Source organism: Crocodylus siamensis, chromosome 3 (genome assembly GCF_052110815.1).
Source record: "Crocodylus siamensis isolate JL-2025a chromosome 3, ASM5211081v1, whole genome shotgun sequence".
NCBI classification, from domain to species: domain Eukaryota; kingdom Metazoa; phylum Chordata; order Crocodylia; family Crocodylidae; genus Crocodylus; species Crocodylus siamensis.
Window position 1 is genome coordinate 175,689,818 of NC_143397.1, and position 18,191 is coordinate 175,708,008.

An 18,191-nucleotide genomic window follows, 5' to 3' on the forward strand; every position below is an offset into this window, starting at 1 on the left:
GGGATTTTCCCAAGACAAACAATTTAGTCAAACCATGATGAATTGGCAGAAATATTTTTGCCACCAAATCTGCTTTTTCCCCACCATAAAACTTTTTAGCAAAACATTTCACCCACCTCCTAATGTGACGTTCAGTTGATATTTGAACATACTGTCCTTGAGAGTTCTACTTTGGGAGGATACATATAAAATATAGTGGTAGCTTGCACAATTGTTTTCATTAAACAGAGGGAAGGAGAATCATAGGGTACGGTTTGCTGTAGCATTCATTATTTTGTCGCTCTAGGATGCACCATCTCCCCCAGGTTCAAAATTTAGTTAATTATACTCGGAAGACAAGTGGTGTATTGGTGGGAGCCTGCAGCACATATAAGCAACGTCAGCCGTTGATGGTGAAAGACTTAGCAGTTCTTAATGGCTATAGGATGTTCAAGGTACGTTTATCCTTACTATAAACCCTACTCCACCTTGATTCATAGGAAGCGTCTAGACCAATAGAGCTGAGGAACTGATGTCATTCCCTTTCCATTTAACCTCTGGAGCTGGTTCAGCATATCACTGCTCAAGAATACTCTTCATTAAAGAAGAGTCTTGACTGAGTAATAGGAACCAAGGCTCCCCCTAAGGTGCGCATGTGAGTGGCTGCGCACAAGTAAAAGGCTGGCTGCACACAAACTGTTTTAGGCTGTGCACCTGCTGGGATAGGAGCTGGGCTCCAGCATGGGACACGGAGCAAGATAAGCTCCTCCCTGAGGCAAAGGTGGGGGCGGGAGCCTGGTGAGGGAGTGAGGAGGCATGTGGCATCAGGGTCCGGGAGTGGAGCCCTTCCCAGGAGCCGGCAGAGCCCGTGGAGCAGTTCCCTGGAGCCAGCGGAGCCTGCGCCAGCCCCAGCCTCCATCCCTGCCTTGCCTCACCTCGGGGAGGAGCTGCCTACCCTGAGTGAGGCTCTGCTGGCTCCAGGGAACTGCTCCACTCCCTGGCCCTGATGCCACGTGTCTCCTTGTTCCCCGAGGCGAAGCAGGGCAGCGGAGCTGTGTCCCAGAGCTGGCAGAGCCCACCCCTGGCCCCCAGGCCCCTAGCCTCAGGCCCCTGCTGCCTGCCCCAGGTGAGGAGTGAGGAGCTTACCTTCAGTAAGTGTCCCATGCTGCTCCGAAGCAGCATGTTCATGGACCACTACTCCTTAGAGGGAACACTGATAGGAACTATAAGATATGTGCAGATGGGATTATTCTTTTACCCATATTAAGTGTTTAAATTCTGTCCTACATCTACAGAAAGAAAAGCACCTTGCTTATATGACAGATGCTCAAGTGCAGCAAGACCAGCAAAGCTGCGTTTCACCTACTCAGTTAAATGTCATCAAAGGAACTTACCAGTTTGGCAACACACCCAACAGTTTCTTGTTGTATACACTTTCCCAACCATCACATCTAGACAGGTAATATGAATATTCTTCTCTCAGCTTCTAAAACTGTATTTTTGATTGTTTCAGTGCTAAGGGTTAGGTTTCATGCTGCTGCTTTGTTTGGAAATCCTGGGATGGGGAGGGCATGACACAACTTTTCCCAGTCATTTTTTATACATAGTAGAACAGGTTACCTGGAATTGCTTGAATCTAGGGCATATTGATGCTTAGTCCAGGAGTCTAAATCTTCCAAGTTCAGTCCTCATTCAGAAATATTTTGATGATGATTAGCAGGGATCCTGGTTCTCTCTGATTTAAAAAAAAAAATCCCCAATTTTTGGTTTAAAAAAAGTAACCCCAAATCCACATTTTTCCTTGATTAAAGTGATAGTGGTGTTTCATTTTAATCATAGAAGAATGTCGATTTGGGGCTACTTTTTAAATCCAAAAATTGGGGATTTTTTTTGTTAGAGAAAACCAGGATCCCTGATGATTACACCTGAAAGCCACTATTGTATCTGCAAATTATTCTACCTCTTTTGCAAGTCAAAAACTCCTGTCTCCCCTTCTATACTAAAATAGAACTATCTGAGAATATAGACAGATGCAACAGTTACATCAGTATCTTTTGATATTGATTAGCACCATCAAACAATTAAAAAATATTATTGTGATTAGTTGTGCAATTAATGAGTTGCAATTAATCACGTTTTAAATCACACAGCTAAAAACTCAAAATTATGCACAGAAAAACTCAAAATTATGTAAAACTATGCAGGTACTTTGTATGATTGGGGGGGTGAGTGTGGAGGGTATGGGGGAGGAAATTTCTGAAAGTGGGGGGGGGCTGTGGGTGTGAGAGGAGGGTTTGGAGCCTGGGGAAGGGGTGTCTAGGCACCCTGTCAGGGTACTGTGGGTCAGGAGTGAGGGGCAGAACCGGGGCTGTGGGGGCTGTGGCTTGGGAGTGAGGGACACACACACACACACACAAACACACACACACACACACACACACACACACAAACACACACACACACACCCTGCAGGTAAGTCTGTGGAGGGAAGCGGCGGGGGGGAGGCAGATCAAGACCAGCACAGTGAGGGAGGGGCTGGGGTGGGTCATGGGAAAGAGCTGCTGGAGGCTCATCCAGGGATGCATGGGGGCATAGCTCCCCACTGCTGTGCACACCCCCAGGCGAGGCATGGCGGGCATGAGCTCCCTGGATTTGTGCACAGAGCAAGGGTGAGGGCAGGCTGCAACGGTGAGGGCAGGCTCTGTGTCCTGCTGCCTTTGCCCTGGGTGTGGCACTCTGGCTACATTGTGTCCTCTACTCGCTTGGCAGTGGGAGGCACAACATGGCATCACGTAGCTCCCAGCGCAAAGGCAGCAGGGCACAGAGCCCCAGCCCACCTCTGCCCCATGCACAGATCTGGGGGGGCACATCCCCCCATGCCTCCCTGCCTCCCGGGGGGTGTGCACAGCAATGGGGAGCTGTGCCTTCCCCCTGTGCCCCTGTGTCCACAGCTCCATCCCATGACCTACCACGGTCCCATTCGCCCCTATCCCTGCCCCATCTCTTTCCCCCACTGTGGGGGCTCCAAAGGCCCATGCACAGTTAACATATTAAAAAAATTAACACAGAACCAATTAACACATTAATTGTGCATTTTTATTGAGATTGACAGCCCTAATATTGATGCAAGCTCATGGGATATAACTATTATATCTGCATGATTCTGTAGAATATAAGCATAGATGAAACTGCTTCAAACTTTATACCTGGATCATTCAGGGTTAAAGTTAGGGTAATTTAGCTCACTTGTATCACTACAGGATTATGCAGACATACCAGTTAAAATATAACAGTTCCTACTAGGCAGGGCTGGTGAACTCAGAATCGCACAGTGGAGCATCTCATGGGGAGGGAGGAGGGTTTGCAGCTGGCCAGGAGTGGTGGGGATGGGGGTGGAGTTTGCAGTTGACTGGGCACTCCGGCTGGTAGTGGGGAGGCTGCAAACCCAACCCCTTGGCTCCCCTGGGATCCTCCACTGCCCCACCAGTCTGAGTTCACCAACCATGCCTGTTCATACATGTTCTCAGCACACCTTCCTTTCCCCTTTAAAGGTGGCTAAAATGGACATTTCTCCCTACCCTGAGATTAATGCTATGGAGTTTTTGGAAGATAGTCCTTGCCTTTCATAGCTGCACCTTTTCTTGGTTTGCCACGGCCAGAGTTTGATGGTCTTTAGAGCACATTGTCAGGCCCCTCTGCTGGGAGAGGAGTTTGAATTTGAATTCAATGACTACCAATCATAGTTTTTTCATAGTTAGTAGGGTCGGAAGGGACCTGAGCAGATCATCAAGTCTGACCCCCTGGTAGGGCAGGAAAGAGTACTGGGGTCAAACGACCCCAGCAAGGTGATTGTCAAGCCTTGTCTTAAAGACCCCCAGGGTAGGAGCCAGCACCACTTTGCTTGGAAGTTGGTTCCAGATCCTAGCCGCCCTGACAGTGAAGTAGCGCCTCCTGATGTCCAACCTGAATTTACCCTCTGCCAGCTTGTGACTGTTATTCCTGGTCACTCCTGGTAGTGCTCGGGGGAACAGGGACTCCCCCAATGCCTGCTGATCCCCCCTGACTAGTTTGTAACAGGCCACTAGATCCCCCCTCAGCTTTCTCTTGTGGAGGCTGAACAGGTTCAGGTCCCGTAGCCTCTCCTCGTAGGGCCTGCCCTGCTGCCCCCTGACCATGCGAGTGGCCCTCCTCTGGACCCTCTCCCTTCCTGACCGTGTCCCCACACTGTCGGCCCATGTTCATCTTGGCATCAGTAATGACTCCAAGATCCTTTTCTGCCTCTGCACTGACTAGAATGGAGTTCCCCAGCCTGTAGGTATGCTGCTGGTTCTTCCTCCCCAGGTGCAATACCTTGCACTTGTCAGTGTTGAAACCCATCCTGTTCTCATCCACCCACCCCTGTAACCTGTCTAGGTCCGATTGTAACCTATTTCTCCCTTCTAGTGTGCCCACATTCCCCCACATCTTAGTGTCATTAAGATATCCATTGGCCTTGTCTGTTCTGTATGCTCTATATTACTGAGTGCATATCAGCATTCAGACACTTAATCTCATTTTATACACAAGTATTTTATTAATATAAATATTTAATGTTTTTCTTCCAGTAGGATTCCAATAGAACTCTTTAAATAGTGAGATTGCAATAAATATAACAGTATTGAACTGTCTTTGGCTCTGGTTCTGATCACACTTAAATGCACACTTACACCAGTGACTCTAATTTCTGATTTGCAGTGGCATAACTGACAGCAGAATCAGGCTTTTTGCACATTTCTGAAGAGTTTTGGGAAAGAAACTACCATAAGCTAAACAAAGCAATGTTTTTATATCTTCTTTATTGCTTTCTTTCCTCTCAAGGTCACATTTTTCTGTAGAAGTGCAGACTGCATCTTCAGGAGGATTGATATTTTTTATGGGAGACAAACCTGAGAGCCCATACATGTCTCTTCACATTTCAAAGGGACGTTTTGTTTTGTCATTCGGTGCTGGAGGAAAGAAAATAAAAATCAAAAGCAAAGCAAAGTATCACGATGGACAGTGGCACACTGTAAGTACTACAGCATTTGGGATAGAATTAATTGTGCGAAATGTGAAACATGAACAGTACTCAACTTCCCTGGTCACAAGTGCTCAACATCCCAAAGAGCAACCATTCACTTTGACCAGTAAGAGACAATGTGGTGAAGCATTACACATTATTCTGAAGCTGGTGAGTGTGTATATATATAGAAAGCCATGTAACTACTTTGCCTGTATGCCAGAGTAATGGGGATCAGAACCTGGATCACCAAGGGATTAGTGAACGTACAAGATCCTTTGTTTACAAACTTGATTCACCATCTTCCTTTATATTTTTGTTTGTTTCAAATTGGCTTGGAAAAGTATTCTAATTTTAAGACTATATGACATATCAGTGGATCTCTGAGATTTTCAAAAGGTACCCAAAATATTTAGGAGCATAAATTCCATTGAAAGTCATTTGTCTTGAGTTTCTAACTGGGCTGTACCTGTTTCCTGCAAAGGTGGTATTCAGTAAGGATGGAAAGAATGGCCGCCTTGTTATTGATGGTCTGCATGCCCGGCAAGGAAGCCTGGCAGGTGATTCCACCTTTAGCAGTAATTCAGTAATCTACCTGGGAGGGATTCCATCATTGAAACCACAGGTAAGGAAGTATAAGTTATGATAAATGAAGATGATAAACTATCAGAATGAGAGATCTTCATTATGAGTAGGATTCAGTAGATTTCCCCAGACATTGAACTAAACCCATCTGTACCTAATGTCCATAAGTTCTTAATTATAAACTCTTTTCTCAACTATGCACCAGTCTTCAGGTACACATGAATTGCTAGCATCTTAGTCAGTATGTTGATTACTGCTATGTGCCAAACCTCATTTCCCTTTACCTACAAAAGTTCAATTCATCTTATCCTTAGGAACCCACCTTTACTGTAAAATGTTGATTCCAGCTGGTAAAGTGTAATATTCAGTACAAAAGGGAGGGATTCCTTCTTCTTCATCACCATGGCAATTCTACAAGGGATTGTATATGTCAGATCTGATTCTAATCTCAAGTGTGCATTATCAATGTTAGCTATTAAAATAACCTAAAACATATGGGTTTTTTTTTACTTTTTTGATGGCTGAGATCCAAACTGAACTGCTGTTGTTTTACTATTCACATTTTCATGCATCTTGCAACATAGCAGTACTGCAGCTAAGATTTTTCTTTAACCTTTTCACAATTACAGTGTTTTTTGAACACTTAATTCTTTCATGATTCACTGGCATTCATGTAATGGCTTTGTACATTTTTACTCCTGCCTTTAGATACAGTTCATACTTGTGTTTTCCACAATTAAATAATGCAGAAGAACTGTTTAACTGATGTATTACTAAAAAAATTGCTGTGATGATTAATATTTATCATTATTATGTATGCTTTTAAATTCCTTTTAGAGTATACCAAAAAACAGTTTTGTGGGTTGCCTGAGAAACTTTATGATGAATGGAAAGCTTATGGATACAGCTCATCAGAACAGTGGTGTTCCTCCATGCCTGAATGGTTCTTTGGAGACAGGGATCTATTTCTTTAATGAAGATGGCCGTATCAAAATTGGTAAGCTATGTAGAGATTACACTACCTGAAACAGTGTCTTTATTACTGATGTGAGATTTTTTTTTCTTTTTTTAACCATGTTTTGCAATTATTCTTAACCATCCACAGATAACTCTTTTGTGATGGACTTGGAATTTAAGATCATATTTAATGTCCGTCTAAGAAGCCTAACTGGTGTACTCCTCCATTCTGGAAGCAAGCAAAACAGCTATTTAGCTGTTTACATGGAAACAGGAAAGGTCAGTACAGGACTTGTCATCATTTCAGCTGCCCTGGCATCATGCAGAAGAACACTAGACTGACTCAGTACAATGTCAAACTTAAAAAATACATATGGGAAAACTATATCACAGTTGTTTATAAACATTCTTTGGGAGATGGATCCTTAAATCTCTCCTATATCAGTATTAGCAGCTTCCAGTGTGTTCACATTGGCTTGCTCAGGTCTTTTCCATATAGTTTAAAGAATCCTCATCTCCTTAGGACAAGGAGCACCTGAAAATTTATAAGATAAATGGAAAGCTCATGTATACCCCTCATAAAAATAGCAGAGTATTTCCATGTCTGGATGACACTTTAGAAACTGAGACAAGGATTTTGGCCCATAGCCACAAAACCAGCAGACATGCTGCCACTCTCTTAGCCTACACAAGCCTGCTAGGAAGAATACAGCTATATGGCACTGTTCTGGTGCAGCTCCCTACGCAGTCTCTCACTTGCTTTTACTGTAGTCTCCCACCCAAGAATTTCAGCAGTTCTGCCCTGTTTTAGTGTCTTCTTCACTCACTGACAAGTGTGTAGTTGTAGGGTTGGAGAATTGTGGCAGTTTTGACAGTCCGGGAAATGTTTGAAAGGCAAAGGGTTTTTTTGCAATATCTTTTATTGGATGCACGGTATATCTGGCAGGGCTACTGGGCAAGCTTTTGGGCATCTAGTGACCTTCCTCTGGTCAAAAATGTGTAGTTGTTTTTCGTGTTAGTGATATGTATTACCATAGTCTAGGAGATTAGTTATGGACCAAAACTCCACTGTGGTCGGAGCTGTACAAATGAAATAAAAGGGGCAGTCACAACCCCAAGCACGATACAAGCATAAAAGAAAAGATTGATACAATCAGAGAGATGAACAGTACAAGGGAACAGAAGCAATATAGATCAGCCTGGTAGGTAGTGGAGTCAGCATACCAGCAGTCAAAACATTTGTCAGCATTATGGCTAAGCAGTTTTAAGAAAGGTTTTAAAGGAGAATAATGTGTTGGTTTTATGTATGTTTGCAGGGAGCTTCTCCCAAACATGAAGGCTAGCAATGGAGAAAGCTAGGCTAGGAATGAAGAAAGATGCTTATTTGAAAATCTAACAAAGGAGAATGGGAGTTAGCAACACAGGATGATCAGAGGAGGAAGATAATAAAAAATGAATGAATGAATCTCTCAATAATGAATGAGAAATTGTGTATAGGGTGGGGGGAAGTTGTGGAAGACCTAGAAAGTGAAGACAAGTAGCTTATGTTTAATAAGCTAGAAGGCAGTTAAAGGGTACCAAAACAGGTATGACATGGTCCCAAAACAACAGGCCACAAAAATGATCTTTGCAGTAACATTTTGAATGGATTATGAGTGTACCCACATGAATTTTGTCAAGGCCAGAGAGAAAGATGTAGCAGCAAATAAGTTCTGAGTTGATGAACAAGTGGACAAAAGCTTCAGCTGTACAAATGGATAGGAAAGACCTTAAATTAGATGCAGAAAGAATCTGCAAGGCTCTACAGGGTGGTAGAGGAAGGAATCAGGAAAGAGAGGCAAGAGGTGAATTTATATGCGTTTAATTTTTTTAAAATATCTTGTCTTTGGACTCCAAATTGAATTTGGAGTAGGATATTTTTTGTCCTCTCCTTTCTTTTTTCCTTGTAACTTGAAAGTTAACTGTTCAATAGCTCACAGCCTCTGGAAAGAATGGTGCTAGAGAATTCAAGACATCGGTCACACTTGAACAGTCACTGTGCGACGGGGAGTGGCACTCCATTTCAGGTACTGTATTGTCATCTCACCAGTTCTTCTGAAACTGGGCTGGAAGGGGAGGGAAGGAGAGGAAAATACTAGATACTGCTACAACCCAGATTTTATGTCAAACCTTTTTTGAACCAAAGACTTCCATTGCTTTTTCTTTTAAAGACACTCTTTGGAACAATAAAAGTATATTTTACACGAATTTAAGGCTGCATATATGAGAACACATTTTTACCTTTTTACACATCTCCATAAACAACAGCTATGTGTGTCTGTTTGATTTTTGAATAGTAATGAAATAAAATTACTTCTCATTTCTGCAAGACAAAAATGACTAAAAGCTAGCATGACTAAAAGCTAGCTAGCTCAGTCATAGTTGGCTGAGGATTAACTAGAGTAGAGCATTCTTACTGATTTACTAAGTTTTTTACAGTAACTCAGAAACAGAACATTGTGCAGCTAGAGGTGGATACCAAGAGTAACTACACTGTTGGATCATCAGCCTCACTTTCCAAACACATGGGTCATCCACTTTACTTTGGAGGACTTCCAGGTAGTATTACCTAATAATTCTTTGCTTGTATTGTTTCTATTTAAAAAAAATCATGTATACATTAAGGGCCATATCTAAGATGTTGTAAAAATAGCTTATCCTACATCTGTGCCAGGGGGCTGAACTAAATGATCCCTCTCATCCCTTCCAACCCTATAAGCCTCTCCATACAAGAGTACCCTTTGGGGACAGAAGAGCAAACTTTGATCACTCTACATGCACATGTATATGCACGCATGTGCACGCAGAGTAAACTTCCATCTCTGCATATACACATGTATGTGCATGTGTGTGCATACACACACACGGTAGGAAATCCTGCTCTGTAATCCCACAGATCTCATTATTTGTGGAGGTGAGCATTTTCACACTGCTTCATAGCCTCTGAAGATGCATCAGAGTCTATAGTGCCAGTATTTGTGGCCCTTGCCCCAACAGCTGGGGTAGGCTTTTCTGTGCTGCATATGTCACCACACAGGGAATCCAAGGGACCAACACAGCTACACTGCGATTCCCTGGAAGGTTTGGGGAGGAATAGGAAAAAGGCTAAGGGAAATGTAGCTATAGACTTTCAGGCCTATATTTACATTTCCTCCTTTTTCATTTACCCAAGCTGAGGAGAAGGTGCTCAGCCTGGGTGAAATTGGGAGGGCTCAGAGCCATCAGCCACTACCTAAATAAAAAGCAAAGCATGGGAAAGTGCACCGTAATCTACCACAGGGAAGTGATGTAGATCAGTATGGAGTGTTAGTATCACCTTACATTCTGACAACCAGGACTAGCCTATCCAATTGTCTGTCATAAATAAGACCTACCAAAGAAAACTTTGTAAGTCCACTAAATATATGAAATATTCAGTGTTTTGCAAAATAGCTTATACCTTATTAATTTGTTCCTTTTCCCCTTATCTTTACAGCAAATTTAAAAACACCATGGCTTCCTGTGCAGGACTCGTTCACTGGCTGTGTAAAGAACATTAATATTAATGACAAGTCCGTCTCTGTCAGCAAAATGTCAGATGTTCACGGTGTAATCAGCTTGCGTGGATGCCCTGTCACTTAACTTTGCCATTTCTTGTTAAGGGAATTACTTGTACACTCATTGGATTGAATCTCCAGACATACTGTGTATATTAATGCAATATGAGTTCACCTTTGCTGATCACTGTGTTACTCTTGTCAATCATTTTGTTAAAAATGACTTATGAATTCTTTTGGAATTGTGGACTATGCCAAAGCTAATTGAAAGTGTTGGCTTTGTAAGATTCCTTATTAAATTGTATTGCTTTCCAAGGTAATTCATTACATGTGTGAGATATATACATAAAATATCAAAGGGAATTGTATATACACACTGTAGGCCAAACTCTGCTTTAGCCACACACAGGTATAATGAAAGTAACTCCATTGACTTAACTTGAGAAATGTGGATATATGCTAGACACAGTGGGAACAGAATCTAGCCTAATATAAACAATTGTATAAAGATATAAATGTCTTTGGGTTGATAGACCTATTGTTTATACTGAAATGTACATTAACATGAAAAATAGTAATAATATAAATGGAATTTAAAGCACTTTAAAGAGTGGAACTCTGGGAATTTGTTGCAGTGCTAGGAGTTCTGGGGCCAAATAAATTCAATATACTTTAAACGTCTTCCATAAATAAAATTAAAGTTTTTATTTGGTTGTTAAGACAGTTTTTTAATGGGGCCTCCTCTTTTCATTGTGTTGGTTATATGTGGCTAGACCCTGCTTGCCTCATGCAAATAGACCTACTGACTTCCATGACATGAGCTGTCTGAGGAAACAGAGCAAAACTGATTTCATACACTTTGCTCAGGAGGATTGAGTTACATGAAACACTTCTAATAGCAAATTTCTCCCTATTGATTTCAAGAACAGGAATGATACTCAGTGTGTTTTCCTAATGAAGTGAAGACAAGATAGATTAATGGAATTAGACAGGCGTAAGTCAACCAGGTGCCCAACGCAGTTGCAATAGATGGAGGCAGCAGTGACTTCGGGGTATGGCTGTGGCTGCAGCTGCTATTTTTCTGGCCCTCAAGTTGGTGCCAAAGGCTGCTACCCCAGTTGCTCTGCCTCAGTTACACTACTGTAATCAGGGCTGTTCAAACCAGCACCTCGGGAGCCGCCTGCAACTATGAATGTCCAGCCTGGCTCCAGCCCAAGTGCTGCTCCTCCTACTGAAGGGTCTCAGGGCTCCCTCTACTTCTTCCAGCTTCCCCATTCCTGCCCCTGCTCCTGGGAGAAAGGGGGGCTACAGCTTGTGGCCCTGGATGTGCACCCCCTGGATGCTCAGAAGTTGGAGAGCCCTGAAGTAAATCAAAAGATCAAAACACATTCTGCAGCTTCTAATATCTGTAAAGAAAATGTTATTGTTACCTTTTATATCTCTAGCAAGCTTTCCCAAAAATTCTTTCCTAGTTCATCTTACAACAGTTTTACATTTTATTTGCCAGAGTTTGTACTCTTTTATTTTCCTCATTAGAAGTTTCCTGCCATCTTTTTTCTGTTTATTTGCTTCTGCAGTTGTGCCAGTAACCATGCTGGCTTTCTTCTGGGCTGGTTTCCGTTTTTTTATTTCTGGTGTGCATTTCCTCTGTGCCTCAAATGGTGTTCTTAAGCAGTTCCCATGCTGCTTACAAATTATTCAGCTCCTCAGGGCCCCTTTTAACTAGCTTCCTCATTTTGGTATTATGTCCTTTTTCAGAGTTAAAGTCTACTGTAGGAGATCCTCTTCTAGTCTCCCCTTCCACATGGATGTCAAACCCAACTGCACTGTGGTCACTACTGCAGAGCAGTTTAGTAACACTTAACCTTTGCACCAAATCCTGTGCACTAAAGACTAGGTCAAGAATGGACTTTCCTTCAAATAACCTGGGAACAAGCAGAGTTAAATCACTCCCAGGAGAATTTTTTCCTGGGAGAATGAATGTCTGTACATGTTCTTAGTTAACAGAAGTCATTTCCCATTTCAGGAGAGAAAAAAGTTAAGTAAATAGAAAACTGTTTGGGGAATGTTTCTAGCGGCTCTCCCAAAGCCTACCATACTATTCCTTGAACAAATCTAGGGTTACAATTCCCCTTGTAGGTAAGTTAATTTTACCAGGGCTAGTCTACTGTTGACTACAATGAGTGGAAATATATTTAGAAAAAGAACTTGAGGGAACGAATGATTTAGTAAGCATTATTTTAGCAGCTGACTGACCCTAACATGTGACATAATTATGTTGTGAAATTACTTCTGTTCTATTATCATTTTGATCCCATAGCATCACATTTTCTAAGCAACTTATGCTAACCAGTAAAATAACCTAGAGCTTGGGGCATATTTACCTAGATGCATGTAAATGTGCACCAGGATAATAAATATCCATTGAAAAGCCTTTAGAAGCAAAAGAGTTGCTAGACAAATCTTTCGTTGGGGAAAATTAAATTTCTAGATCAATTAATTTGGTAATGGAAGAAATATGATTAGCAGGGGAAAAACAAACACTAGACAGAGCTGCAGATCCTCCAACACTTTGTTAGTTTTCCCAAATGGAAACCATCCTCCCTGAAAACAAGAGCATGTTTTGATCTGTTTTTTAAACAGCTCACACTCACAAATTGTGGAGATGATCATAGGATCAAAGGAAGGGAGGTCATTTACTCCAACCTCCTGCTCAAAGCAACATTGTTCCTGACTAAACCATCCCAGTCAAGCATCTAATCTGCTATTGAAAATTTCCAGAGATGAAGATTACCCAACCTCTCTAGGTAGTCTGCTCCAAAACTAAACCACCCTCATAGCAGGAAGTTCTTCATAATCTCCAACCTAAATTTCTTCTGCTGTAGTTTGAGGCTATTACTCCTAGTCCTGTCCCTTTCACCAGCAGAGCAAAGTCTAGCTCCATCTTCTTAATAACTGCTCTTCAGATATTTGAAGTCTGTTATTAAATTACCCCCCTCAGTCTTCAAACTAAATAATCCTCATTCTTTCGTTTTCTCCTGATAAGTCAAACTATGAAATGAGAAAAGATCCTGTTATTAAGCCTACCGATGTTAAAACAAAACAAAACAAAACACTTGTATGCATTATATACAAACCAAGAATGACTTAATCCTACTCATGGATCAGACATTTTCAAAATGCATGGCCACGTGTTGTATGTGACAATCACCCTGCTTCTTCATGGTTGTAATTATTAGAATTAACATTTTGAAACATTTATCAGTATAGCATTTGCACCTGTAGTAATCCTTCCATGGATAATTTACCTCCTTTTAGCTTCAGCTGATCCCCCACATCTATAAATTCCTATATCAGGAATAAAGGACTCTCCCACAGGCAAACACTGCAGTGTTACTTTCTGCTTAGTGGCTGTTACTTCTATTTTTATTGTTTGTTCTTCAGTTCTTGAGGCAACGATAACATTTTTAATAATGAAGATGTTTTAAACTAAGTAATTCTTGCTCATCCTACATTATTATTCATTGGTCTTGTTCAATTTTACAAGGCTTAAAGCTTGCATTTTAAATCAGACCATCACTTAAATTTAACATTAAATTCATAACCAAACATTTTTTATTTTTTTGCCTATTGTGTTCTTTTTTAAAATTCAAGCTTCAGAAGGAGATTCAGAAGAAAGTTTATTTATGAAAAAGTATGGAATAAAAAAAAATCAATAAACTGAGTATATACAGTGTTTAGTTGTCCTCTGTTGTGTTACGATACTTTAGACTGCCACCAGTAAAGAATCTGAGCTCCAGACTAAACATATAATAGAACCAGAAGATTTTCTCTTTGGCTTAAATTGTGTGCGGGCGGGCGGGGGGGGGGGGGGCATTTCCTGCCACCAAACTTCTCTTTTATCTGCATACTGCATAAAGTACAAAGGGTGTAGGGCTTCCCCTGCACCTATGTGTCTTCATTAGATCTAATACGATCATGAAATTTGAGAAAGGCAATGCCAAGGTCCATCTCTTCCTAATCATTCTCACCAGAAAAAAACCCAACAGATTACTGGGGGACCAAAACATAAGTTTAATAAACCTAACAGCTAAACCTACAGGCAGAACAGAGGCTGGTGTTATTAAAGAAAAGCATTTATATATGTGAGAGAACTTTTTTTTTTTACACTTACTCTATACAGAAATGCTTACTGGTTCCTATCCAAGTTGCTGCTGTGAAGAGAATTTCACATCCCTTTGCTTACCCTAGCAACATCCTCCAGATCGTCCATTGGATGATCTGGACATTTTTTTTTTTTTTTTTTTTTTTTGTTCTCCTCAGTGTGGGAAGAGCTTCAGGAAAAAAACCCCAAACTTCACATCCTGAAGCTTATCAAGTTACCCTTTACATTGCACACAGACACGTGGATTTTTCCCCAGCTTCCAGCCTATAATCACATATCTGGTCTGTTTTCTTGCTGCCATGCTGGAGGTTTTTTTGTCTCCTCCAATGTGTGCATTAGTCCTACTATTCATATGTGCTACAGCTTCCCCAAACCTTTTTATCAACCCATTTTCCCCCTCCATTCAAACCTCTCCTTTAAGAAACACTCTGCCATGTCCATTCTCTTCTTCAGTTCCACCATTTCTAGGTCATAACAGCTATCCCTTGATCAGCATGGAAATCTTATGCAGCTAGAGAACCCTCTGCACAAACTCTGCCCCTCACTTTTGCCTTCCAAATAATCCACCTCAAATGATGGAATAAGTTGACTGGTTCAGGTCCCTGCCTCTAGGACTTCATGTCTTTTGGACCCTCCAGTGAAGTATTTCTTCCCCAGGTACCACATTGCACCCACCACACAATGCTTAGAAGACACTAGAATCAGTGAACAGATTCTGTATTATCTTAAGACTTTGCAAGAAGCTTCTGCTGTGCTTTAAAGCCCTTCTTAATTATTTTTCCTTGTGGTTACTTGTTATGAAAACTCCCATAAGACAAAGTATAACAAAGTGGTTCATTTCTCCATAAATCTCTACCCCAGCCCCCGTAAAAGTACAATAGATGGTGGAGGGGGTACCCGATCAAAAAAACCCAGCAACATCTTTAAATGAGATAACTCACTATATCATTGTATAGTATTGCTAAAGACACTGTCAGAAGACATCAGTACATTCTTCTTTCTCTGTAGCAGGGACTCAGGCATATCAAGACCATACAAGACTGTGGGATATCAAGGAAAGCAATAAAGCATGATACCACAGCAAAGAACTTAAACCACAATGACCTGGGACTGATGCTTTTCTCCTGTGTTTGTGTCAGCTGGATGACATTTATTACACATAATCCCAAGCTCTGATCATATAGTGCTTGCTCCTCTTGTTTAATATTGATTAATACTAATCAATCAGTGCAACTAAAAATATCTTAATTAGCCTTGTTACATTATTGTGCCATGTAAACGATTGTTGTATTCCCAAAGAGATGTTATGATTGTATAGCAAAAGAGGTGATCCATGAAAAAAAAAATATTTACTTAAAAAAGGACTATAAACTATTGGGAATTATAATTACATGGATAGAAATCTCTTCAGTTTTATGCATAGATATGGGGACATAATTCAGATATTACCACTCCAGAGAGCTGTTCAACAGAATTTTGAAGCCCAACTTCACACTAAAGAAAATAATTTAGAAGGACAAGGACCCTCTAGTTTATAAGCCTGTGTGTCTAGCTCTTGTAGTTACTATTTTAATTAGCAGTGACTCAATGTAATGAGCCAAATCTATCAGTATAATATATCATTTCATATAAATTACTCAGTAACAGCACTTACCGCAGACCTTACTTGTAGACCATTTGATTACTTTTTCCTGAAGTTACCAATTAGAAGTTATAATTATAGGGAGTGTATGAGATATATGGACACCAAATCATTTGCCAAAGACAAGTTTTTGAACAAACATCATGAAGAAATCTCATCTGTGAAAACAAGGTGCCAAATCTAGCTTTCTTTTAAGGAGGTTAGTTAGATAAAAGATAAATAAATGATGTGTGAAGATGCAGTAAGATGAAATACCGTGGAGGCAAAGGTTGTCCCATACAATTGTCCAAGAACATATTTGGGTCTGGTGTGACCTGAACTCCTAGGGTCAGATCTTCTTCTCAGACTACTTCTAGTTGTAATTATTTTGCACTTGCTGAGTGCTATGGGTGGCCATGTTCGCACGTGTTTAGTGTTTGTGTGGCAGGTGCTGGGTGGATGGGAGGTTCTGGGGCTGCAGCGTGGAAGCAGCATGCGGCTGGAATTTTCCGCACGGGGTCTCTCGTGGGCTTGTCAATAATGTGACGGTCACCGCCCCAGGCAAATGAGAAAGCGCCGCATGTAATTAGACCGCCCCGCATCACAGAGAGTATAAAAATCATCGCGCTGTGAACTTCGGGGTCTTTGTGCGCCCGACGGAATGAAACGTACCCCACGACGACCGACACGGAGCAACCTTCAGCCTGATCAGCCGGAGGGAAGGACGCCAGACCCGCCTGATCCCGGCGACCCCTCCCCGGTTCCACACGAGTGTGAGTGGGTGCTTCTTGGTGCACCCAGCATAGTTATTTTGTTTGTTTAGTAATAAAATCAAGCCTGACCCTGTAAATCGAGTGTGATCTGCATAAGTCCGGCCATTATAAAAGATCCTGCTCGCATGGCGTCACGAACAGGATGGTCGGCTGCAGATCATGACAGGGATGATCAGTCCCGCTGTCAGGCATGTCCTTGGGCGTCCGGCTGCAGGCAGCTAGTGGACGCTGATGAACTGTGGCGCCATCTCCAATTTCATCAGGCCCCCAGCCACACTGATAATGACAGGACCCAAGCATTTTGTGTGTGGCTTGGGGAAAACCCCAGGAGACCTTGGGAGGCCCGTCTTACAGGCCGCGCTCTCGGCTGTATATTGAGAGATCCCGCGGTCGCGTTCTCTATCCCGTCGGCCCAAGGGGAGCAGGTCGCCGCAGCCAGCGAGTTCCCCCCTCCCGAGTGGGACGTTACCCCCTCCCAGGACTGGGACAGTTGTGTAGAGGCGATCGCAGTGCTTGCGGGTGACAAGGGGTGCCTGCAGGGAATCGCTCCCCCCTCTCCATCTATGATCCCCGGCGGCGTCAGTCACCGGCAGCTGCACGCCCTGGCCGAAGATCTCGGGGTGTTAAAAGAAGGGAGAAAGAGGGGAAGGAAAGTCGCGTGCCTGCGTGCTTGTTGTCAAACCCTCGTAGCCACCCTCAACCGCTTGAATGATCACGAAGTAGCAGTTGTGACTATGAGCCGCGCCAGCAAAGATGGCGCCTGTCAGCAGCGGCCGAGCGGTGGAGACACGCCGGAGCCCCCGCCCACTGCTCCGCCCACCGTACCACCCCCACCACCATATTTGGGAGACAAGGCACCACCTCCACCGGTGACGTCACTATACCCCCCACTCCTTGAAGGGCGGGGCAAGACTCGTCCTCCTCCAGCCCCTCCTCCAGCTCCTCCTCCAGCAGCCAACTCTGTGTTAACCCCTCCGCTTCAGGTTTATCCTATTGAAATTGTGAAGACCCGTCAGGACAATGACGGTAACATTATCACTGAGCGAACTACTAGAGACCGTGATCATGGTGAAATGAATGAACTCATAAGTAGGACAGTCCGCCAAAGCGATGAGATGCCAACCCAGTGGCTAGGACGCCTGGTTTTGGAATGCGATCATGAAACGCTCAGCCATCGCGAGGCTGTAGTTCTGACCACACATGGCAGTTACAGCTTAGGACTTCTACCCGGATCTAATGTCCTAGAAATTGCACGTACTCCGTGGCCTATTTCGCTTCCCGCTCTAGTGGCAGGAGCCATTCACAAGAAGCCACATCAAGCGCACGAGGGGTCCCAGCCGATGCACACTCCGCATTCACAGCCGTTTGCTAACGCATTGGCTGGCGCAGTGTATCTCTCTATCCCGAAGAGACGTTCCATGATTGATGCCAGCATATCTGTTCTCACCCGAGCAGGAAACAAGGGCGATAATGACGACAGCGACGATGATGACAGGGA

General features: G+C 42.7%; 1 protein-coding gene across 1 annotated transcript in view; it reads left to right on the forward strand.

The window, feature by feature from the left end:
* LAMA3 (laminin subunit alpha 3) overlaps positions 1–13,844 on the forward strand; it is a 209,840-nt gene extending 195,996 nt beyond the window's left edge. Inside the window, exons 70-78 of the mRNA XM_090039823.1 lie at positions 287–434; positions 1,275–1,438; positions 4,837–5,026; positions 5,502–5,642; positions 6,440–6,599; positions 6,708–6,838; positions 8,532–8,625; positions 9,038–9,157; positions 10,074–13,844. Of these exons, the coding sequence (XP_089895949.1) occupies positions 287–434; positions 1,275–1,438; positions 4,837–5,026; positions 5,502–5,642; positions 6,440–6,599; positions 6,708–6,838; positions 8,532–8,625; positions 9,038–9,157; positions 10,074–10,219 (1,294 nt within the window). The 3' untranslated portion in view covers positions 10,220–13,844. The remainder of the gene's footprint in view (positions 1–286; positions 435–1,274; positions 1,439–4,836; positions 5,027–5,501; positions 5,643–6,439; positions 6,600–6,707; positions 6,839–8,531; positions 8,626–9,037; positions 9,158–10,073) is intronic.
* Positions 13,845–18,191: the final 4,347 nt, after the last annotated feature.